At 46.5% G+C, this 23732-nt stretch overlaps 5 protein-coding genes across 5 annotated transcripts; 1 reads left to right on the forward strand and 4 right to left on the reverse strand.

The window, feature by feature from the left end:
- Nucleotides 1-862: 862 nt before the first annotated feature.
- PtA15_1A214 (uncharacterized protein) lies at nucleotides 863-1282 on the reverse strand (the record flags this gene model as incomplete). The annotated part of the gene is made up of 1 exon (XM_053165218.1): nucleotides 863-1282. One exon carries the CDS (start codon nucleotides 1280-1282, stop codon nucleotides 863-865), a length of 420 nt encoding a protein of 139 aa, XP_053016431.1.
- A 5751-nt stretch (nucleotides 1283-7033) lies between these two features.
- On the reverse strand, nucleotides 7034-8270 carry PtA15_1A215 (uncharacterized protein; the record flags this gene model as incomplete). The annotated part of the gene is made up of 4 exons (XM_053165219.1): nucleotides 7034-7380; nucleotides 7473-7511; nucleotides 7592-7972; nucleotides 8090-8270. 4 exons carry the CDS (start codon nucleotides 8268-8270, stop codon nucleotides 7034-7036), a joined length of 948 nt encoding a protein of 315 aa, XP_053016432.1.
- A 3906-nt stretch (nucleotides 8271-12176) lies between these two features.
- Nucleotides 12177-14262, reverse strand: PtA15_1A216 (uncharacterized protein; the record flags this gene model as incomplete). The annotated part of the gene is made up of 12 exons (XM_053165220.1): nucleotides 12177-12265; nucleotides 12371-12444; nucleotides 12557-12639; nucleotides 12742-12771; nucleotides 12853-12992; nucleotides 13066-13151; nucleotides 13227-13353; nucleotides 13425-13448; nucleotides 13546-13642; nucleotides 13784-13908; nucleotides 14004-14070; nucleotides 14152-14262. The coding sequence occupies 12 exons, from the start codon at nucleotides 14260-14262 to the stop codon at nucleotides 12177-12179; spliced, it is 1053 nt and encodes a 350-aa protein (XP_053016433.1).
- A 1277-nt stretch (nucleotides 14263-15539) lies between these two features.
- PtA15_1A217 (uncharacterized protein) lies at nucleotides 15540-17451 on the reverse strand (the record flags this gene model as incomplete). The annotated part of the gene is made up of 4 exons (XM_053165221.1): nucleotides 15540-15772; nucleotides 15876-16413; nucleotides 16811-17310; nucleotides 17418-17451. 4 exons carry the CDS (start codon nucleotides 17449-17451, stop codon nucleotides 15540-15542), a joined length of 1305 nt encoding a protein of 434 aa, XP_053016434.1.
- A 1519-nt stretch (nucleotides 17452-18970) lies between these two features.
- Nucleotides 18971-22426, forward strand: PtA15_1A218 (uncharacterized protein; the record flags this gene model as incomplete). Its single annotated transcript, XM_053165222.1, has 7 exons — nucleotides 18971-18994; nucleotides 20928-21297; nucleotides 21374-21702; nucleotides 21775-21907; nucleotides 21975-22084; nucleotides 22154-22282; nucleotides 22355-22426. The coding sequence occupies 7 exons, from the start codon at nucleotides 18971-18973 to the stop codon at nucleotides 22424-22426; spliced, it is 1167 nt and encodes a 388-aa protein (XP_053016435.1).
- Nucleotides 22427-23732: the final 1306 nt, after the last annotated feature.

The following is a 23732-nucleotide window of genomic DNA, read 5'->3' on the forward strand; positions in this document are numbered from 1 at the left end:
ACTCCGCTCCACAGCTCCGCCAATGTTGTAGGGCTCTGAGCAGGGTAAATAAAGTAAAGCACATAAAATAATAAAACTCTGCTGCATAAAGAAGATAACCCCGCCACAAAACTCCACAAAACGCAAGAAAACAGCCGTAAAGCAAGCATAAAAAACTCTGCAAAGCACAACCGTCACACATAAAGCAAGTCCGCAATGTAAAAATCCCCTCCGCAACGTACACAAAGTAAAAGAAGCATAGCAGTCCACAAAGTAAAGTAAAAACCGTAAAAAGGGAGTCTGTTGGGAGTATGATGCAGAATCCTCTCTCCCCCACCACAGTTTTATAGAGGAAAGGAAGAGAACTAAAAGATATCCTCCGCTTGCCTCCCATGCACACCATCCGCTAGCTCCATTCACACACGCACACTTGCCATCTGCCAAGCGTTATACACACACACATCATCCGCCAAGCTCCGCTCCCACACTAACTTCTGTTGTCTCCGCCGCTTGCCTTTGACTCCCGTCAAACTCCTCTCCCTAGCTTCCACGCCCCTGTCTAGCCTATGATGTCAGTATCCCACACGCCGCCTCCGCCCCAGCTACGCCCGCTGACGTAGCCCGCTTTGGCTACCACAGCTTCCCCCAATCACCACCTCTGCTAGCCTGCTCAGTTTGAGTCCAGTTCCGCCGTTGAGCTCCGTGCTCCACTGCCTTCAGTTGTGTGATCCACTCCACTCTGTTCTGCGTTTTCTGCGCTCTGCACCGCCTGATTGCTCCATGGACAATTTGACACATGTTCCAGAATTGATCACCACAGCGGACCCACAGTCCAAGCTTGCGGGCAAGTACATAACCATGGACTCATATGCATAGTTATGGATTAAAGAAACCCATCCACATCAACAGAAGCACTCTGTTCCACATTGGCGGTGGTGCTCTGTTCCATATTGGTGGTGTTGCTCTGTTCCATATTGGCGGCAGTGGTCTGTTCCATATTGGCGGCAGTGGTCTGTTCCATATTGGCGGCAGTAGTCTGTTCCATATTGGTGGAGGCAGTCTGTCCCACATTGACAGTGGTATGATGCGCAATGGTGCTGGCTTCAAGGGCCTGAATTCTTCTGCCATCAGTTATTTCAACTATTTCTATGTCATCATCATTGCTGTTGGAATAAATAGTTATTGGCTTTGAACAACACTTCACATTTTTGTTGAGCTGTTTTTGTTTCACCGTTTCTTCCTCTCTTTTTTCCCTGCGGCGCCTTCTTGTTTGACTCTTTGCAGCGTTTGAGACTGGAGTCATTTTTCCCGGATGATCTTAAGTGTGGATTGTGGTGGGGTCTGCCTGGGTCCTGGGAGACTCCAACTCATTTAAAGTATGGCCAGACAAGAGGAGGGGGATTTGTAATTTCCAAATGGGTACAGCCAGGAGACCTGGATCTTGTGCTTGCAGAGGCAAAGCCGCCTTGGCCTCTCATGAATATTACAGATAAGAATTTGGCTCAAAGCTGGAATTTTTTGCAGGAGGGACCCAGTCAAGTAATGACATCTGCAATTGTATACCTGTATTTTTGGTGCCAAGTTCAACCAGCCCAATCCTTACCTGCATGAATCAAAAATGGGAGTTGTGCACTTGTGGGGCTTACAGGCCAGGGGTATACCCTTCATCCCACAAGTATACCTATGAGCCCTTCCAAATGCTCCCAAGGTTAAGGCATCTTGCCTTACCTCCATGAACTGGCGTTAACTGGATCATTTCTGGCATTCCTTGCCATCAGTACACAAACAAGCTGTTTTGGCTTCAGTTGCCAGCGAAGCACCTCCACATGAAGGGGATCAGATGTACTGTTTTTCTTGGAGCTTTTTTATTTATTTTGTTCAGTAGCTCTGAAAGGTCTGAGCCACACCTTGCTGTGACTCTGATATTTTCCTACATTTTGGTCTCCTCATAATTTTGTCTGGTACTTTCCATAGATATCAAGGGTGGAGCGCTGCGCTTTGCTGCAGAAAGCATATGATTTAGCAAAGCAAAGAGGGCCCACGCTGCACCCCCCGCCTAATTAGCGCAAGCGCAGCGAGACCACCACTGTGCTACCGCTGAAATTAGTGCGTCCCCACGTTCTCTCTAAGTGAAAAAGGCAAGCGTGTACAGCCTCTCCATCAAACGCATGAAGTGCAGGAGAGGCTTGTGTCTAAAATGTGCATACTTGCGTGTCACACAGTTGGTGTTCTGAGGTCATTTTTTAAGAAAAATCATATGAAAAACAGCAACTTACTGCAAGAGTCTTGTGGAATATTCACTGGGAAGGATGGACTGGGGCTCAAATGAGGCTCTACTAGGGCCATATTTCTAGGGAGTTGAAAAATTGACTCCCAAGAATTAATACATTGACTCCCAAAAGTCGTTTACGTCGCGCGGACCGCCTTTGGACGTCCGTCCCCGGTCCGCAGGACCAAAGTTTGACCCGCGCGCATTTTGGGAGTCGGAAAATTAATTCTACTCTCCAGAATGGGAGTTGGAATTTTAATTTCACAAAAAATGACGGAAGATAAAGAAAAATTTATACCTCCACACTGGGGCACTTAAAGCCCCCCAAAGTTTTACAGCGGCCATAAAGCACTCTGAATAGCACCTGATGAGCTTCATGGCATTGGCACACCCCAGGAAAGGGGTGTGCTACTGTGGGTCCAATTTGGCGGATTTCCTACTAAGAAAATCCGCCAAAGCCTTAGCTACAGTGCCCCAAAGCCCCCCAAAATTTTACAGTGGGAGTAAGCCTCTGAAAAGCACATGGTGAACTTCTTGGCAGTAGGAAGCCCCAGGAAATGGGTGTGCTACTGTGGGTCTCAGTTGGTGGATTTCCTACTAAGGAAGTCCGCCAAAGCCTTTGCCACAGTGCCCCAAAGTGCACCAAAGTTTCCGATCATGAAATAAAATACTCTATACCCAAATGGCTAGCTGCAAGGCAGTAACACACCAGCATAAAATAATTTTGAGGCAGCTGGGGCTTTTGGTCATATCTAATTGCCTCTGCAACAGATAATAGTTCCTCTGCCACAGTCAATAGTGCATCTGCCACAGTTAATAGTGCCTCCGTCACATTTAATATTGCCTCTTCCACAGTTAATAGGGCCTCCCCCACAGTTATGTGGCAGCAGCATTATTAACTGTGGCAGATGCACTATTGACTGTGCCGGACACACTATTAACTTTGACAGAGGGACTAATAAATGTGGGGGAAGCACTATTAACTGATTTGGAGGCACTATCAACGGTGGGTAGTTATTGCTACAGTAAAGCGTAACATAACGATAACATAACATTTTTTGGCCGTTATTGTTATTGTTACCAGTAACGGCAGTGCAATATCAATATCACACCAAGAGTTTTTTTCTTTCGCAACGGCCGTTACTGTATCTGAGCGCGTAGCAAAAGACATAAGGCAAGATAACAAGCAATAAAAGGCCAAAATAGAGCCAATTTGGCCTTTTATTGCTCAATAACACGTTATCCGCTGCATAACGTGTTACTTTACTGGTAACAGCCTCAAAAAAAGAGGCCCGTTACGTTACGCGTGATGCCGCTGTTCGCGCGTTACTGTTAACAATAACGGCACAAAAAGTAACGGTGGGTAGTTACTTTACAAAAATCCTGCAGATATTGTAAAGTAAAGTAACTACCCACCGTTGGCACTATTAAATGTGGCGGAGGCACTATCAACTGTGGCGGAGGCACTATTATCTGTTGTAGAGGCAATTAGTAGCAGATATGACCAAAATCCCCAGATGCCTCAAAATTATTTTATGCTGGTGTGTTACTGCCTTGCAGCTAGCCATTTGGGTATAGAGTATTTTATTTCATGATCAGAAACTTTGGGGCACTTTGGGGCACTGTGGCAAAGGCTTTGGCGGACTTCCTTAGTAGGAAATCTGCCAAATGAGACCCTCAGTAGCACACCCCTTTCCTGGGGCTTCCTACTGCCAAAAAGTTCACCATGTGCCTTTCAGAGGCTTTTATGCCCACTTTAAAATTTTGGGGGGCTTTGGGGCACTGTAGCTAAGGCTTTGGCAGATTTCCTTAGTAGGAAATCCGCCAAATTAGACCCACAGTAGCACACCCCTTTCCTGGGGTGTGCAAATTCCGTGAAGCTCATCAGGTGCTATTCAGAGTGCTTTATGGCAGCTGTAAAACTTTGGAGGGATTTAGGTGCCCCAGTGTGGAGGTATAAATTTTTCTTTATTTTCCGTCATTTTTTGTGAAGTTAAAATTTCGACTCCCATTCTGGAGAGTAGAATTAATTTTCCAACTCCCAAAATGTGTGCGGGTCAAACTTTGGTATTGCGGACTGGGGACGGACATCCAGAGGCGGTCCGTGCAACGTAAACGACTTTTGGGAGTTGATTTATTAATTTATGGGAGGCGATTTTGTAAGGGGCAGGCTAAGTGCACACCAAAGATTTACTTCATGCACACCAAAAATGGAGTGAACAGTGGTCTAAATGCACATCAAAGATTTACTTCATGCACACCAAAAATGGAGTGAACAGTAGTTCACTCCAAAATTTTTGGAGTGGATGATTGTATACTCCAAAAATCCCCAAAAATTGGAGTGCCCAACCATGCACTCCAAAACTTTTGGAGCGAACACAGGGGCACTCCTCCCATCATGAATGGCCGGTCTAGACTCTGCGCCGCCCACGGAGGGCAGCACATATCCCTCTTGATGACCGGCACAGACCGGCCATTGAGAGGACACCCCCCTCTTGATGACCGGGACGGACCGGCCATTGAGCGAGAGGACGCAACCCCTCTCAATGACCGGGACCGACCGGTCAAGGAGAGGAGAGGACACAGACCTCTCAATGACCAGGACCGACCGGTCATCAAGAGGGATATGTACTGCCCTCCGTGGGCGGTGCAGAGTCCAGAACGGACATTTATGATGGGAGGAGTGCTGGTTTTGGAGTGCCCTGGTGTTCACTCCAAAAGTTTTGGAGTGCCCTGGTGTCAACAGTGGGCCGCTACGCTACACTACGCTACAGGGCCACTTAGCGTTAGCGTAGCGGCAAAAAGCGCCCGCCCATTTTGAGTAGCGTTAGCGCGCTGTTAGCGCCGCTACGCTGCGCTACGTTTCAGCGGCGCTAACAGCGCGCCAATTGTTTGTTAGTGTTAGCGCGCCGCTACAGTCACTACGCTACGCTACGCTGCGCTACAGCGCTTTTAGCGGAAAAAGAGGCCTTTTTTCAGCTAAAAGCACTGTGGCGCACCGTAGCGCGCGCTCTTTTGCGCCCTGCGTGTGTAGCGTTAGCGCAATTGCGCGCATCTGCGCTAACGATACGCTAACAGCTAAATTAGCTGCGCACCCTTTGCGCGTAGCGTTAGCGCAGAGAGGCGCAATTCCGCTAACGCTACGCTAAAATTTAGCGGAATTCCGCTACGCTACGCCACGCTAACGCTACGGTTAGCGTAGCTGGACCACCGTTGCTGGTGTTCACTCCAAAAGTTTTGGAGTGCCCTGGTGTTCACTCCAAAAGTTTTGGAGTGCCCTGGTGTTCACTCCAAAAGTTTTGGAGTGCATGGTTGGGCACTCCAATTTTTGGGGATTTTTGGAGTATACAATCATCCACTCCAAAAAGTTTGGAGTGAACATACAATCATCCACTCCAAAAAGTTTGGAGTGAACTACTGTTCACTCCATTTTTGGTGTGCATGAAGTAAATCTTTGGTGTGCATTTAGCCTGCCCCTTTTTCAACTCCCTATTTCTATGTCCAATGGGTCTTTGATTTCACTAGCGCTGGTGGAGAAAACAATGGTCAGAAGATCTCTCAGTACATGCAAGTCTTTTTATGAGTAGTGAAAAAGGGATACTTACCTAGCGCTGGTAGAGCAAAAAATGGTTGGAAGATCTCTACCGGGCTAGGAGGTAGAAGGAGAGCGGGTTAAGTATCTGTTGTGCTTTGTAAGATTGTCACAGGTCTTGTGAAACTCCACAGAAGACAGGGGCTTCACACTTAATTTCACAAAAAATAACTTGGGCACGGTGTGCCCTGGATGTGTATCTTCATTATCATCCAGGAAAATTTCCAAATTTCCAACAATTGTATGAGTAGGAAATTTTACAAGCCAATTTCAGTGCAGCTTCATTTACATTTTTTATTTTTAAACATGGCCATTTCCTATGTAATCAATAGTGTTTGGGACTACCATCTCATGGCAGTACATGGAAAAATATGGAGTTAATTTTATTGGGGAGAAATACTGATTTCAAAAAAAAAAAACATGACCTGTGTTCTACCCAAGGGTGCAACAACTACCACATTTAGTGTAGTTTTCAGCTAAATTAGTCTAGTTTGTGCCACTAAGCTATTTTTTAGTTGGAGTGCCTGCTGTACTACAGCTACATCCAAACAAATTGTATTTCCAGTTTTAGTGGCCCCAATCAGCTGTAGTGAACCACTAATCAGCTGTAGTTTAGCTTATTTTAGTTTTAGTGTGATTTAGTGGCTCCCTACTACAGCTACAGCCAATAGCCCCAAATTTTAGAGGGCATCAGCTACAATTTAGTTTTAGGGGAGCTAACGTGGTTTAGTGTAGTTGTTGCGCCCTTGTTCTATCTTGAGAGCTAATATTTTTGGATTTTTGCAATCTTGTAAAAAATCCTGCTGGCCCAATTTTCAAGGGTTTCCCTTGAAAATTGGATGAAGACATCCGCAAATTCCTCCTCTACCTCCTACCCTATTTCTTAACTCCAGAGCGATGGATGTGAAGGAGGTGCAGCCAACCAAAAGTTGGATACACCAAAACAAATCAACCGTGACGCGGTTGTAAGTCAGTATTAGACTCAAGTCCCTCCTTTCGAGGGGGGAGCAACCAGTGCTGCCGACCCCCCTGCAGAAGTAGGGACTTCCACAAGTTCGCCAAAAAGCGGTAGCGCAGCGGGCAGGGCCACTACTTTCAGGGCAGCAAAGTGGCCGCCAAACCCGCTGCGCTGCGCTTATTGCAGCGCAGCACTCTCAACCTTGTAGATATTTAACTATATTCCATTAGGTTTTTTACATCTGGACAATGGAAGAGTGTTCCATGTGGTGGTCAAGCAACACCTTGTTGACTAGCTGAAGTTCATGATCAAATAAGAAAAAGTGCTGGTGGTCTGAACTCAATGATTCCATGAGTCGAGTGGCCTGCATTCGATAATTTCCCCTCAGCAAATGAAAGAGTGCAGCAATTGAGGCTACTCTTGTTTGAGCAGATAGGTTTTTCGGTGGTGGAGGCGAAAAGATGTTGTTAAAGATATCATCCAGATTCCTGACAATATAATCGTTGTCGTTATTGTGCATTGCCATTGCTAGATCTTTCAACCTTGGTTCAGAGAACAGCAACTCTTCCATTCCCCATATGCCTGAGAAATAAACAGAGTGGTGTAGATTGTGAAAAATGGTTAGATATGGAATTTATCCTTCGTTTTTCAGATGTGTACTACGGATGACTAACGAAAATCGTAATCGAGGCCCCAATTGGCGTGGAGGAGCTCTGAAAGTGGGTTTTTGCATTGATAAAGGAGTTAGTAAATGTGATACAGAAGAAAACTGAGTAGATTTGCGAGATCATACCCCTGACCCATATGGGTATTGCACATTTTTCTTTCCTCAAAAATTTCATCATGCGCTTCGTGATCTGTTCGATTTCCCGCGTGAGTTCCTCATCCTCATAATTTTTCAGACGGAGAGTGTGAAAGGCATAGAGGATTGCAACAGGAACGGTAATGTATCCGCGATGGTTCTGCATTGTTTTGGTGAGTACTTGGCACCATTCCTTCAGATCATTCCGAGACATGGATTCGTGGCGCAGAATATGATCGATTACTTGATTCACAAGGATACGTAGCTGTCTGTCACGATTCTCAAACTGGCGATCTCGCAGAGTGTGTAATCGGCCCTCGAAATAGCAAATTGCTGCTTCATGCAGGTTCCTATAACGAGCTTGAAGTTGGACTTGAGGAACAGAAGTCAGACAAGGTTAGGATTGAGGGGGGCACATGAGAGTCCATCAAGCAGGCGGTAGACAAGAAGGGTCAAGACTCAGGCTCCTGGAGCGAGGTGAGAACATACTATAGCCAGCAAATGATGATATGGGGTTCTCGTCTCGAAATTTCTCCACATCCGCCAAGAAGTTGCCCTCAATTTGACCAGGAAGCCAAAGCAGTGCCATGGAGTCATCGATGGTAGCGTACGGGTTACTAATGAGCTGGCTTATCAAGACAAAGACGGCCAAAAAATAAGGGAGCCACATGCAGGCTAGTTATGAAAGGATTGCTTGGCGGCTGGTCGTTACGGTCAGGCGTGCTGGTATTCATATCAGTGACCGACGTCTGACCTCACGGGGTTCGTGTCTATCATGATGCTCCAAAAATGTATGGCCTCATAGCTGGGTCCTAGGGTTACACAGCCTGCAATGCAAGTTAAAACTTGTTTCACCTTAGCTTGAAAGTCGGGTGATTCATGGAGAAAAGAGTCCGCATAGATCAAGGAATGTTTGAATTATGTATTTGTGTGGCTATAAGTATGCTCACCTGTAACACTTGCAACTTTAGCAGATCGGAGTGGTCAACAGGTTCAACATAACATAACTAATCCTATTGGAAGGGGAAGTCCCTCAATTGGAGGGGGGACAGGACTCAGTTGTCCCCTGCGGAGGAAAGCGTTCGGGGGACGTGAAGACAGAGTGTCAACAGAACGTTGACCTGCTCCTGTGGTGTAGTTAAGCTAGGATTTCAACCATCTCTCAACTACATGCAACCTTGAAGCAGCAACACAACTCCTGTTGACCATCCAAAGTACCTCTACCTTTTTTTGGTACCTTCGTGAATGATGCTGGATTACAGAACAATTCAACAGATGCAAGCTTGGCATTCAACAAACAAGAATCACTATCATAATTTAAGGTTGCAATCCAAACCCAGTGTATCTGTAAGGGTCGGAAGACCCTTCACTGTTCAGAGGCTGGTGGCACGGTGGGACAAGGCACTAGGCCAGGGTACGTTCTAGATCCAACGTCCTCGGGGGCTGTATTGCAGGGGGCTAGAGTAGCACGGCAGAGAGATGTCAAAGGGGTCCGGAGGTCTCTGCCGAGCTAGGAGGGCAGGGGAGGAGCTGTACTTATGTAGAGGTTGTGTGATAGATGGGATGTCACCTTGTGAAACCCGCAAGACATGCGGGGCTTCACAGTATCCAGCTCCAACGGCAGGGATCTGTTGGATCATCATAATTTTTTTGGAAATCTGCATTCCTGTGTGCTTACCAGGGGGGAAAGCAATAGACAGAGAGATGATAGAAGGGTGATGATACATTGGAGGAAGCAAATATAATAAAGATGAATTCAAAAAAATGATTAATATCATTTGATCAATGTATGCCATATTGATCAATGTATACCATATTAATCAATATATGCCTTCCCAAATTCATCCATGTTTGTAGTGTGTATTTATCCCCTGTGACCCCCAGGGGTTCAAAAAATTTGGTCAAGAAGTAGGGGGGGGGGGGGCAAAATTTGGGTTGTGCATGATATATTTTCCCATTTATCACATAGAACAGGGTTTCCAAACTGGGCCCTGGTGATTACTTGAGTATTCTCCTCCTACTAGGTGTTTTTTCTCTCCATACCACCTTTTTTACTGGAATTCACTTCAAAATCACCTCATAATTCCCCTTCTCATCCCTTGATATCTTCCTTAGAAAGAAGTTTCTGCAATGCCAATACTACCACCGTAATGGTAACATAACAATTTTTTGACCATTATTGTTACTGTTATCTGCAATGGACAATTTTTACGTTATAATTATCCATTTGCACTATTTTTTTGTTTAAATTACGTTATCCTGTTGGCGGGAGGGGATTTTTTGCCTGCTGTTACGTTACTGAAGTGCAGGAACAGATTAAATTACTTGTAATATTATGGATAATGTAGTTAAAAATGAATATTATTATTGTTTTTGAGGGGAGGATCACCTTCAATGCCTTCCCAGCCTCCACAAATTCCCCAGTCAAAGGGATATCCTCGTGAAGCCACATCAGGCTACTGACACAGTGCACCATGGTTGAGGGGAGTAGGCTCCCACAGCAACTGCTACAAACATCTGATGCTGCCAAGAATAATCTCTCAACAGCGCAGGAGCTCCCAGATAAGCACAAAGATTTGTGACTAAGGATGTGGCTGGGATTTTTTTGAGGGCAAACAGTTGCCCCTGGACCAATACAATTACTGTGTGTGCTAGAGCTTGTGGAAACTATCATTGGGTTAGGGCTGTTTCACCCTCGGGAATTGAGATAACACATTATCCAGGGGTGAAGTGCTATATAAGCATATTATCCAGGAGTGGGGCACCGTACAGCATCTGCTTCACGGCAATAACACACTATCCTGGAAAATTATCATTACATTATCTGTTTCAGGATGCAAAAAAAACACGCACACAATTATGTTACGGGCGCGTCAGGAAATCACAAATTACGGATAGCAGTAACGTAGCTGGGCGGCAACTGAAACCATTACATTACTGAGATAACGTGGATAACGTAGGGTAATGTAATTACCCAGTGTTGCTACCACCTCCAACAGTAGCCAATCAGCTCAACTTCTTTCCAGAAGATTCCATTAACAATTTATATTTTCCAATTTCAACTTTCTCCAAAAGAAACAAACCCAAGTGGTAGCATAAAGTCACTTTTTAAGTCTTCTCTAGTTGATTGTATTGTATATAAATCCAATCAATACATAGGAGTTTCAGTTTACTCCCCTCCGTGCTAGCTTAGACACAGGATGCCTCCTGCATCTAAAGTTCTTTCCTTGTTAACCTTCACTGTCAGCCCAGTGAAAATACTTGGATTTTTATAATAATCAGACCAAAATTTCATACAGAAAGCTGACAGTAGGAATTTAATCACCGGATGATTTGCTGATGTTATTAGAGAATGAAGGAAGTGCATTATGCAAATCTTGAGACCCTGGCACCCTCTGCAACATGGAGACTGTCCATTTGATCAACCAATATAAGGAAGATTTGGTAAGACTAGAGACCAAGGTGGCCTTGTTACAGTAGTTACAATGTTTGATCTAACCAGCAGCTTTTCAATTGCAAATTTGCTTCTGCCAGCCAGCCCATTGAGAACCAGTGGTGGGTGTCATCCCTTTTGACCATTTGACCCCCATTCTGTTTGCAGCTTTGAATCAGCTTCAGGTAGCCCATTAGGGCTAGAGTAGCAACAATAAACTCAGTAACTAAAATAAAATACTGGAAACTCATGGGGATGGTCCACAATCAGAAAAACTGTACAACATGAATTTACAAGTGGTATAGAAGCCAAAAGAGAAAGTGTCAAAAATGTCTTCTACATCACGTCTTGCTCATGCGAGCTTTGATTGTGAAGCGGGGCTCTTCAGGTGACAGAGGCTCAGCGGGAGGGGCGCGCGCACAGACGAGGAAAACTAGCTAAGTCTAGGATTCCGACTAAAAAAAGGAACTGGGGGAAAAACCCCTACAACTGACGAGAGGCCACTTTATATAGTGGCCTCGAGAATGAAACAACAACACGTGACTACCCTGAGTACAGGGGTACAAACAAGCGTCTACAGCCGTACAGGACAAACCCCTGCGGCTGTAGCAAGAAGAAAGGAAAGGAGGCGCTTTAGCCTAACTCCGGCACTAGTCCGAACTAGGCGAGGAAGGCGGGTGCCTCCTGTATCTCGCCTCCAGAACGGGGGGTACCCGTCTGGTATCTGTAGCCCGGCTACAATTGCTACATATTTATGCCATGATGGTGAGACTGGGCTGCTGGCCAGGCCCGCTCACCGCGAGTGGCTTAGTTAAGCTCGAGCTCCATTGGAGGTGCTCTGGAATTGCTGGGAAAGCACGGTGGAATCTATTAGTATTAAGGTTTTCATGAAAGTGGAATCATTACAATCGAATGAAAGTATATTAAGGTACAACAGAATGTTTGTATCAATCAAATTTTTAGGGCCTATTACACATGTGTTTCTCGTTTCCTTTCGTTCTTGTCTGCTCTTCCTGATTGCTGTTTTTTTTTTTTTCTTATTATCATTATTAAAGCATGCTTCTTACTTCCAGATTTGCGTGGATGAGAATCTTTAGAGCCCTTTTTTTGGTTTGATTGTCTTGATCGATTGTTGCTTGACTTTTATTCAGACCAGTATAGTGGGTTCTCGGTTAGATTTAAAGCATTAGGAAGGTGGTAGGATAGCTTGTTTAATTTGTCTTTCGGGGTACCTGTAGAAACGAGCAGAAGAGCATACCGCTCCCGTATGAGCTTCATGCTGGCCTATTTGCAGGAAGACGAAGAAGAACAGAAATGGCAGCAAATGGGAAGAATACTTATCTTGTTGAATCTTTCGACCGTTTCAGGTTCGTATAAGCAATCAGTTTCCAACTGATTACCCAGCGTGATCCTAGATGAATGTGGTATATTCAAGCAAAAGTATCAGCTCTATCCTGTTCTTCTTTTCCTTCTTTGAGTTTGTCCGTTTTTTAACAGTCTTATGAAAGTTTGCATGAACGTACCATCCTGGTCTAAAATTGTAAGACCTTCCAAAGAGTTCCAGTTTCCTTCCTCCGGGACAAGCCCGTTCAATCATTTCATATATCTATTCATCCATCATGAGTCATGTGTTGTTTGCAATCAGCTAAAAAAGATACCCAAGACCAATTCTTCCTTTATTTTGTAGAGCAATAGCCCGATGACCCACCTCATCTGGCTTACGGGATGTTTCTCTGACCTGGTTATCGTGGTTGAGATGAAACAATCAGCAAAAAGATTGATATATGAACTTTTTGACTCTGTTTATAGGATTTCTTACCTCGGCCACAATCACATCCGTGTCGATTCCACTCTTGACCCAACTCAGAGCCTCTCGAATCTCTTCCTTTGTCATTGATCCTTCTCCAACTTTATCAGCAGGTCGTTTGAATCCAACAAGGCAGTGTTCTTTGCTGTGATCTGGTATAATTTAATCACAACTTATGTTAGAATGAGTTCATGATTTTGGGAGAAATATACGGAGGGAACTAACTTAAGTAATGCCCAGTCCGGCCGGTCCTGATCAATCGTTGTAACTGATTGGTTTTAACCCAGACGATCTCTTCGATCCGTTCATACCTATCACAACATCATCGCAACGTCAACAAGACAGCACATTTCTCGTTTACTGATGAGGGTCCGATCGAAGCTTACCCCCATGTCCTCATACAGTCCCGGCCCAATTCGAGTGCTCTACCCGTGACCCAGACAAAGATTAAACCACCAGATTCTTGCAGAGATGGGACCGGCATTTTCAACATCTCATCATCCGTCATAGTGCCTTTTGAATAACGCCAATCAGTTTCTACATTTTGGTAATCGCATTCAAAACAGAAAATTATCCGCACTAACCGTAGGGTAAACTCATGTGAATATCTGAATGAGAGCACAACGTAAATATATCTCAAACCTAGCTTTCATTCACGGGTTTGGAAAAGGGTGAGGTTTAGGGGAAGCAAAAACCGGTTCGTACCCCAGGGTGGATCCATCATGAGGACATTAAATTTGCCCAGAATGCCTACATCCAAGTGCCTCAGATCGCAATTGACCCATTGAGGCGGGAAAAGTTTCTATTTCGACAGTGTTATGGAGCATGGTGGGAAAAAAGAGGTCAAATCCAACGGAAAAGTTGAATTGAAATTCAATTTTAGTAAAAGTATCAGCTAGTTTTGAGTTCGAGGAATCAAGAGGAATCTGTTTTCTCGACTCACCGAACTTGAAGCCGCTTGACTTTGAATCAAAGCATCCTTGTCAGGAGGTGGTGGGGGAATCGGGAAAGCTAATGGATCCTCGACCATCCAGTGTAAATAACGGCAAGTATCCATCCTGTGACAAGCTGTACAACAACAAACAAAATCAAAACAAATTCTCACGTGGAGCTCTTCCTGTCCATAGATCACACATTAAGACAATGTGTAGTTGACAACTCACTGTTCAGATAACTGCAATCCCCCAGCGACAGATCCGTGTGGGGTTGAATGTCCGGCTTGTAATGGACCTAGAGGTTAAGCGAACCGGAGGAGCAGTCAGATAGTTAGCACGAGCTTGATGGACTGATTTAAAACAAGCAAACACGTACCTTCGTGCAACCTGCTTGCGACTGCTGTCGACAATGCTTTCGCGAAGTATATGGGCAGAGATCGACATAATTAGGATCGGCAGCCTGATGAGCTTGAGTGGGAACGGCCATCGGTGTCGATCAGTACGTGTGTATTTGCGATTCGAATCTCTATTCGGCCTTGGGAGCTCGATCGGTTATTCTTCAGTCTCTGGCTTTTGGGTGTCAAGAGGTTCTCGTCCTTATCTGCTCGTGTGTTCGATTGTAGTATCCTTTGAGTTTCGTTCTTCGTCGGGAAACATGTGTGATCAATCAGATGCTGGCAGTGGAGAGGGAAGTTTAAATGTGGTGTATGCGTCATTGAGCGATGTCTTGGCTGTAGGAGAGACTGTATGTATCAGTTTAGTCATACCACTACACAGCAACACCACTCCCAGCCTGGCAACCTGACCACTGACAACCAATGGCTCAACAAATTCAAATAAATATCCCCGGTACACAACCAGAGCTCGCAGAGGGCCAAGACACAAACGATACGGCGTAAGGATGAACTGAGCGCACACATGCACTCGGGACCTTGATAGCAACAGAATCAGGCAGAGCAACCCGATTGCTTGAACTCATTGAACTTTCCACCGAGCTCGAGCGTCTTGATGAGCCATTACGGATGTCATTGGGGTGATTAATCAGTTAAAGTGGAACCATTCAAATGCTTGCTTCCTAACAAGAGACAGATTGTCGGTTCACATAGTTATTTATGTAACTGGCCTGCTCACAATGACAGGGTTGTCTTGGCTCCCTGGCAGGCTGGAGGTCTCAAAAATTACTTCCATGCCTACTCCTGTGCATCTTATCAAAAAATTAAAATTTTGCTCATAAGGGCCTTGAATTTAGCTCCAAAATTTTGTAAACTTCAATCATGAACCCACCTGTTGAGCGGCATGAAAAACTCTAGCCAAAAGCAGATTGATTATGTGAACAGTTTGGACAGAATTATCTTCTCGCCTTCGAGAATTGCTCATGATAGTCCCATACGTGGCCCTACTGAATTGGTCCGCACTATTGCATTTGGGAGTTGAGAGTAAGTATGGGATTCATATACAATGGTTAGTGCCAGCTTGCTCCCCCCGTTTTTTCATGTGGCTCAAAAGAACCATACGATGTTCTTGAATGGATTGTTGAATGCAACGATTACCCAGAGAAATATAAAAGCGATCTAATGAAGAAATTACACACACTTGAGTATAGGCATATATACATAATTTATCGTTAAACAGAAAGATAAAAATAAGAAAAACACCCAGAACAAAATAGGAGAAAAGCAGAAAGATGGAGCATAGAAAAGTGACGAGTTGTAGTTGTTTAATTAAGGATGACGTGATACAGGTATCGGGTGGTTTGATTTTTTATTACACTTTGAGACATTTGATTCTTCTTCCAAGACCGATAGCCACCCAATCCCTATTTGCCTCCGACCATGTTAGCGCGTTAACTTCCTGAGGTGCAGTGTACGCCAAGATCGGATCCCTGATTGTTTTTGTGTGAGGGGTTGTTGTTCGCGTGTTTGGTTGCGGTGGGGGTGGCCCTCCGCCTAGTGATGGAACACCCGAAAGGTCCCAAATCAGTACTTGGCAGTCATCACCTACAGAGAAAGAAAAGTCAGTTACTTGATGTGGACGTATTTGAAAGCAGATGCATATCTGGTAGAAGCATGTGATAGTTTCTAGCTACGGAGGGGAACAAACCACATGTGCCAAGAACATTTCCATCCCCGCTCCAGGCTATTCCATTCACCGTCGCCTGGTGGGCCCTAAGCTCGACGATCGGAACCCCGGGTGCCCGGACGTCAAGCAGTTGAACATCAGTACCGACGGCCGAGCAGACTGCAATGTAATTGGGATCGACTGGGTTGAATTTCAGTCGGAGGAGAGGTGCGGCTGCGCCAGGTCCGGCGGGCGAGATCGGCGTTGGGGCCACCCCGTTCCGGCCAGCCTGGAACGGGCCGCCTTGGGCTTCGTAGAGGATCGTTGAGTGGTCCAAGCTCCGTAGGTCGAACATCCGCACACTCCCGTCCGCACCGACCGAGGCAAAGATCTCCCGAGAAGCACTCGACCAACATACGTCATACACCTCTCGATCGTGGGCAATCAGTTGGGTGATCGCCGAATTCGAGGAGATGTCCCAGACCGTACATGTGGTGTCGATGGAGGATGTCACGATTAATGAGGGATCAAGTTGCGACCATGAGAATGAGGTTAGTGGAGCGGAATAATCGGCCTTGCTCTGTTGAACAAATAGGAGGTAATTTTCAAAAAAAGGGGGCGCGGGCCGTGGGAAGAATAGATAGTTTTGGATCAGTCAGTCAAACTTTGATTAGAGATGGGTTGAGGCACAGAAATAATTAGCAAGACAGCTATGGGAAAAGGATTTCTAGTCATTCAAGCTTTTGGCGTAAAGACAGATACATTTGCACCTCAATAACATGCCTTCCAACATATTTGAATGGTATTATTTTGATGACATTGCAAAATGTTCCAACGGCATTGTCACTTATTCTTCACATCATAAATATTTTGCTGGCAGAATTATAAATGTGCCTTGATGATTTATTTCTAGATTCCATTTTGAATTGTTTTGTATTTAAGAATGTAATTATTTCAATAAATAGCGTGAAACTCACGTTGGCCATCTGACTCCGAGGTACCAACTGGTATGAGGTTCCCTTTTGACTTAATCCCAGCCTACGACTCTCCGTGACAAAGCCCGATGTACGATCGTCCTCAGCGACTCCTTGGGCGAAATCCCAGAGACGAATGCATTCCGAACTGGTTGCCAACATTTCGCGTGTCCGGACCATCTGACCGGAGCTGCTACTAGCTTGAAGACTCTCACTCAATCGGGTGGGTGAAAAGGCCAGCGCTGTAGGAGGATAGGGATGGGGTGCGGTGGCCAGAGGATGGAATTGAGGATGTGTCGAGTTGGTGAATGAGTTCATGGGGTCGTCATATGGATCGTATGTGTTCATACTGCTGCTGTTGAGCCCGATGATCGTCACATTATTACTAGAATACGATTCCATCGCCGTCCCAACGGCAAGTTTCAGGTCAGGTAACTGATTCGCATGTGATTTGGAATTAGAGGAAGACCCCAACGGTGAAAATGCAAGGGCGAATGTGGAACCTGAAAGGAATCACAAGCAGTGGATCAGAATAGGCAATCAAACTATTGATTTTCTTTGAGAGCATGCAGAGTTACATGGAAGAAGATATGCCAGTGGTAGGACTTACTGGGTGACTCATAGTCGATTACTTCCGGACCCATTGAGAGAACTGGTTAGATTCTTGATCGCACTTGTTTTTAACTTTTCTTTTTCTTCTTTTGGCGATCACCAATCTCGCTCTTCTTGAGGACTGTTCGGTGGAGTTCTAGTCGGAGTTGAGTCTCGGTGATCAAGCCTGAGCTGGGTGATATGGGACTGAAGTAGAGTTTGGACGGGCGCATGTAAACTCAGTGATGTTATGTTGCCTGTCACACAACCGTCTTGTTGTGAAAGATAATGTGAGACCGGATGTGGCCGGGCAGAATGATCAGATGCTCCTCCAAATAAAGTGCCACATGGAATCATGCACAGCCTGGAAGCTCGTACAAGCATTAACAGAACACATGTGATGGATTGGCCTCATAATTGCTTTGGCCGCCCCTAAAGCCCAACAGCCATGCATCTAAAAGCTTGGCTACCAAGCTGACTCCTGAAAATCATTAAGACTGCCTTTCAAGAAGCGCATGTATGAAGTGGAGAGAACCAACAATCAGAAGTTTGAGCTAAGAATTTGTAAGATTGGATAAACATAATTGAAATGACACATATCATCACTGATTATATATGCTGGAATATATCCATGCGGAGAATAATTGTTTGGACCCGGGTACCGGTTAGCATCCGGGTACCGGATCTTTCTTTTGCCCAAAAACAAGTACCTATTGGTCAAACTTACTGCGGGGGGTTGCAACCAATACAACTCCCATTGCATTTTTTCTTCATAAGAGATGAGCAGTACATTCTTTTATGGTCTATTCTGAGGAGAGAAAGATGGAGTCTGGGGTTTCTGGATGCTAATTAGATGGTTTATTGCAGGATTAAGAAGCTGCCTGGATCCAAAACCTGTTGAGCTATGAGCATTCAGGCTGTGAAAGGTATCTGAAAGGCTATGTACATGTACAGTCCCCCTCTACAGCTCATCAAAGTATCCCCCCCTTTACTAGAATTGATCTGGAGCACCAAAAACTAGATTTCTCTGTGACAATCCAGACTTTTTGGGTCTATGTATATCCACAACTGTGAAGGTGCCAGATGTGACAGGAAGTCATCAATTAGTACCAAGTCCCTCCTGAGAAGGCTTTCTCAGCAAGGGGTGATTTGTACCAGCCCAGGCTGTACCAGGATCCTCCAATATGAGGGACTTGTGTTAAGTTAGCTCTTGGTACCCCTCTGACTATACAGCAGTACCTGCATGAAGTGCAATGGTGCATGAAACCTTCTGGATAGTCAATTAGTGCATCTTGGCAGTACTTGCTGCTCCAAAAGTCCCCTTGACTGGTTCCCCACCAAAATTCACACACCAAGTCCTTCAAGATTAGTCATCAAGCCCACATGCTGTGCAGCCTTGCAGCAACCACACCCAGCCTCTGTTAAGTCCAGGGGGGGGGGGGGGGGGGGGGTTAAACTTAAACCCCCATCTAGAACTAGAAACTTTTGTCAGGCTCAACATTCTAACTCCTTTGTCACAAGTGAGGGTCTACTGAACCCTCACATTTCCATCAATAGTCTCAAATTCAAACAATGAATATCACACAGCAGCTGGAGGTGTGTAATCTTTTTGTGTTGAAAAGTATCTGTTGGAAGGTGTGGTTGGGTGTTTCTGATGGTATTGAAATATTAAAGTGACATTGGTTGAATATATCATTTCATGCATCTTTGTTTCACTACTCAATTTGTACTGAACAACAGTGTTTTATTGCCAGTGACATACAGTAAATATTTTTTTTGACATGTATCTTTTTATGTTTTTGTGTGATCACTTTTGTATTACTTCCACTTTGGTTGGCACAAGTTTAGTATTAAGATCAATTTCTCATGATGGATTTGAAACACCACATGAAAGGGGGACCAGCATACAAAAGATGAGTCTTCACAACATGACACCGCTTGTTTAGCAGATCAAAAACTGTAATCAAAGTTTATTTTAGGACCAGAATACATACCATAAATTAATACTACTTTTGCTGTTGTTGGAGTGAGTGGGATCTCCCCAACTTAATGCAAGTATCTCCAAGGGAAATGTGTTAAATATTGATAATTCTTGTTCACTTGGTCAAACTGATGTTTCAAGCAACATAAATTCTTCATTCTTAAAAAACAAGCCAACTATGCATACCTTCATATCAAACTATAAACATGCTGAAGACAATCACAATAGTCTTTGTATGCTTTTACCTTAGCTACTAGGCCCACTGGGATTTACACACCTTCTCCAGAATCCCCTGAGTCTGCAGCTGCACCATGAGGTCACTATGGCCCCAGAGCCTTCTCCCCGTGGCAAAGATCCACTCAGTTTGGAATCAAATGATTTGTTGTAGGGGATTATCTGCCTGGATCAGCTTCCAATTCCTGGAGCTCCGTTAAAACTTTTGATGAACCTCTGGATAAGAAATGTGTGCAGGTGGCTGATAAGAGCAATCTAGGATCTGCCTTGGTGTTAGTTGTGATTGCTAGTTTTGTCTGGGGCATCCATTTAAATTTTAAGTGGCCAAGCCAGCTAACCAGTTGGTTTTCTTTTGATACATAGCAAGTAAGTCTGCAAATTGAAATTCTTTTAAAGTTTGATTTGTATTTCTGATTCCATATCCACCTTGTCTCCATTGCCATCATATACAGGCTATAGTGTGATGCAATTCTGCTAAGTTTTAGTGTAGCATTAGCCTAATTCTGCGGGATCTGCACTGATGCTAGGTGCACAGGGCACTGGATAGCTCCTGCTACGCTGTGTTCCAGCACTTTCTAGCGGGGGTTTTTTGGCCCTTTTTGCCGCTCAAAGTGCTGTAGCGTAGAAAGAAAAGACGCTGTTGGTGCTGCTGCGCTATCAAGATGCTGTCCCTCAGCTGTTTTATTCTTTGGAGGTGTTTTTTTTTTTTTTTTTTTTTTTTTTCATTCTGGGTTGAGATGAAGCAGGTGGGTTATCTTTCTGATAGAAGTGGGAGAGCAGGTCTTGCTGCGGTTTCTGGTGTTGAGTTGGAGCGCAGGCCGAGGTGGCTGTGAGTGCAAGGTTCAGGGGGCATCGAGGGTGTCGGCCCGACGTCGGAGGCTCGAGGCGGAGCCAGGAGGGGGGCTGAGCTGAGACGCAGTGACTTGGGGGAGACTCAGCTGACTTGGCAGCACCTTCGACTCTCCCCCAACTGCATCCCTTTCTCCTGCAAGCCGGCCTTCTCTCCTTCTTTTGCCTGGCAATCATCTGAACAAATAGATACATACATCCATCCATAGCAATATCAGTACCCATATCCAGATGGAGCTCTTCTCGCTGCTGAGTGGCTGTCCAGGGATCAGTGGCGGGGTGCTTGATGGTGATGCGGATGCGCCGCCGCCAGCAGCAGCAGCAGCGGGCACAGCACCCTCCGACATCCCCGTCAACCCAGCCACCATCCCCCTCGACCCCTCCCTCTTCACCCCCACCCCCACCAAACCACCACCACCACCACCACCCCCACGCCCACCCACGCCCACCCCACCCCCAGAACAGCCCGACAGCCTCGAACACTCGCTCACCCCGTTCCGCGTCGGAAAGAACTGGGCCTGCCGGATCTGCGGCCGCCAGTTCACCCGCCGGTTCAACTGCTCCACCCACGAACGCACCCATCTCGACCTCAAGGAGCGCGCCCAGTTCCAGTGCCGCCTCTGCGAGCGTGCATTCACCCGCAGACACGACCTCGAGCGCCACGTCCATTCCGTCCATCCCGGACACACCGTCCAGCGCCACTCCGACCGCCACGACCCGCTCATCCTCGCCCACCCCTCAGACACCGACGAGCCCAACAACAGCAACTCCCTCGACCGAGCTCAGCTCTCCATCGCACATCCCAATGACTCCAGAAACGAGGTCCGGATCCTCAGTCAGTCCCACCATCCTCAAAGCACACAAAAAAACACACACACACACACACTTGACTGACATTCTCTCCCACCCAGTGCTCGAGCAGCCGCCGCCGGAACTGGCCAAGCCGGCCCCGACCGACCAGCTGATGCTCGCCCTATCGACGCCGACATCGACGCCATCAACGACGGCTCTAGCGCCGACGGGCACAGTGACAGCCACAGCCATCCTCGCCTCAGGCTCGATCCGCGGCGTCTCCCAGGCCATCGAACGGGTCCCGCTCCAGCAGATCTCCGCCTACAACCCCGCCCGCGAACCCATCTTCAAGGTCGACAAGAAGTGGGCCTGTGGGACGTGCGGCCGGGTCTTTGTGCGCAGGAATAACTGCAAAGCACACGAGGCTACCCATCGCGACATCCGCGAAGTGGGTGTTTCATATTCCTGCCGTTGAAGGCTCTCTGTTGACGAATCTATGGTCCTTCCCCCCGGTTTGTAGCACCAATGCCCGACATGCGCCCGCTCCTTCTCGCGCAAACACGACCTCGAGCGCCACATGTCGGCCGTCCATCCGGGCGTCGAGTTAGTCTCCGATGGGGGCTCGTCGCCGGCAGACTCGGGCCGACGCAAGCGTAAGCGTCGGCGTTCCTTCCCGTGCCAGCAGAGAGGAAGAGGGCTGACGTGTGTGTGTGTGTGTAGGGAGGAAGCACGAAGGGCCGGACGAGTGGACGGCGATCGACCCGTTCATTCTTGGGCTCGCGGGCGCCGCTGCGTCTGCGGCCGGGTCTGTGGACAGTCCGTCGCCCCGGGTTGGAGCTTGGGAGCCGCCTCGCAGGGCAGCGGAGGAGGAGGAGGAGGAGGAGGAGGAGGAAGCGGAGCCTCGGCTGGCGGCTGTGGCCCGCGTGGCCCCGAGATCGCCGGCGCCTCCGCAGCAGTCCATCGGCCACTTCAACATCTTCGAGACCTTCGGCCCCGCCGTGCCCCCCTCTCCTCCTTCCACCACCGCCGTCGCCACCACTTCTTCTGCTGCTGCTGCTGATGTGTCTGCCCACTCGGCCGTCGGGCTGGACCATCATCAGGGCCCCGACGTCACTCTGCTCGCGACGGACGAGCCTGGAGATATCCAGCTCGATCCTCGCTTGCTTGGCTGATCTTTCTCTCTTTGCTGCTGCTTATTCTGTTGTATCGCCCCCTCCGATTTGGGGTTTCTTTTTTCTCTCTTATATACACATACACTGGGTACTCACAAACTTAGCTAACTCCCTCAACCGGCCGAAGCGACCTTCCGAAGGAGCGACTTGCACCCAACCTTACAACACAGGAGGCAGCTGAAGTCTGTTATTCACCTTCTATCATGTTTTGCTCCGTAAAAGCTATACTCGAGGCCAGTTGAGCTACCCCACAAGATGCACAAGCATGCCTCTGCTCTGCTCATATTTTATTTTTATTTTTCGACACCCAACCCACATTTTTAAAAAGGGAGTTGAAAAATCGACTCCCAGGAATTAATAAATCAACTCCCAAAAGTTGAAAATTTGGGGCCATTTGGAGCACCTTAGATAAGGTTTCGGGGGTTTGCCTCAGTAGGAAATCCGCCAAATCTGCCCCTGGCTACACAGGGTCTCCCTGAGGAGTGCTAATGCCTTGAAGCTTAACATATGCTCTAAAGAGTGTATTCCTATAGCAGAAAGAATTTGGGGCCATTTGGAGCACCATAGATAAGGTTTGGGGGGTTTGCCTTAGTGGGAAATCCACCAAATCCGCCCCGGGGCTACACAGGGTCTCCCTGAGGATTACTAATGCCGTGAAGCTTAAAATATGTTCTAAAGAGTGCATATGTATAGCAGAAAAAATTTGGGGCCATTTGGAGCACCATAGATAAGGTTTCGGGGGTTTGCCTCAGTAGGAAATCCGCCAAATCCGCCCCTGGCTACACAGGGTCTCCCTGAGGAGTACTAATGCCGTGAAGCTTGACATATGCTCTAAAGAGTGTATTTATATTGCTGTAAAAGGTTTAGGGGGTTTGGGTACAACAGTGACAAGATATTTTTTTTTTTGTATATTCCATCATTTTTTGTTAAATTAATGTATTGACTCCCATCCTCAAGAGGGGAATTAATTAATCAACTCCCAAAATGCTTTTGGGGCCGCGCAAGGTCTTGAGGACCCAGGGGGGGCGTCCGGAGACGGTCCGCGCAACGTAAACGACTTTTGGGAGTCGATTTATTAATTCCTGGGAGTCGATTTTTCAACTCCCTTTAAAAAATGAAAGAACAGCTGCCAAATTTTGACAGATGTCCAAAGTGTACCAAACATATTCAAGTCCTTGTCCCCGCTGCGGCCGGGGGGCACCACACCCAGGCATCAAGATCTCTCCCACAGGGAGGGGACTGACAATTTATCAGCATTTGGGGGCTGAGAGAATCTGCGGATGAGGTAGCCCCCCCCCCTACAGGC

The sequence above is a fragment of the Puccinia triticina genome, chromosome 1A, assembly GCF_026914185.1.
Source record: "Puccinia triticina chromosome 1A, complete sequence".
Lineage (NCBI taxonomy): Eukaryota > Fungi > Basidiomycota > Pucciniomycetes > Pucciniales > Pucciniaceae > Puccinia > Puccinia triticina.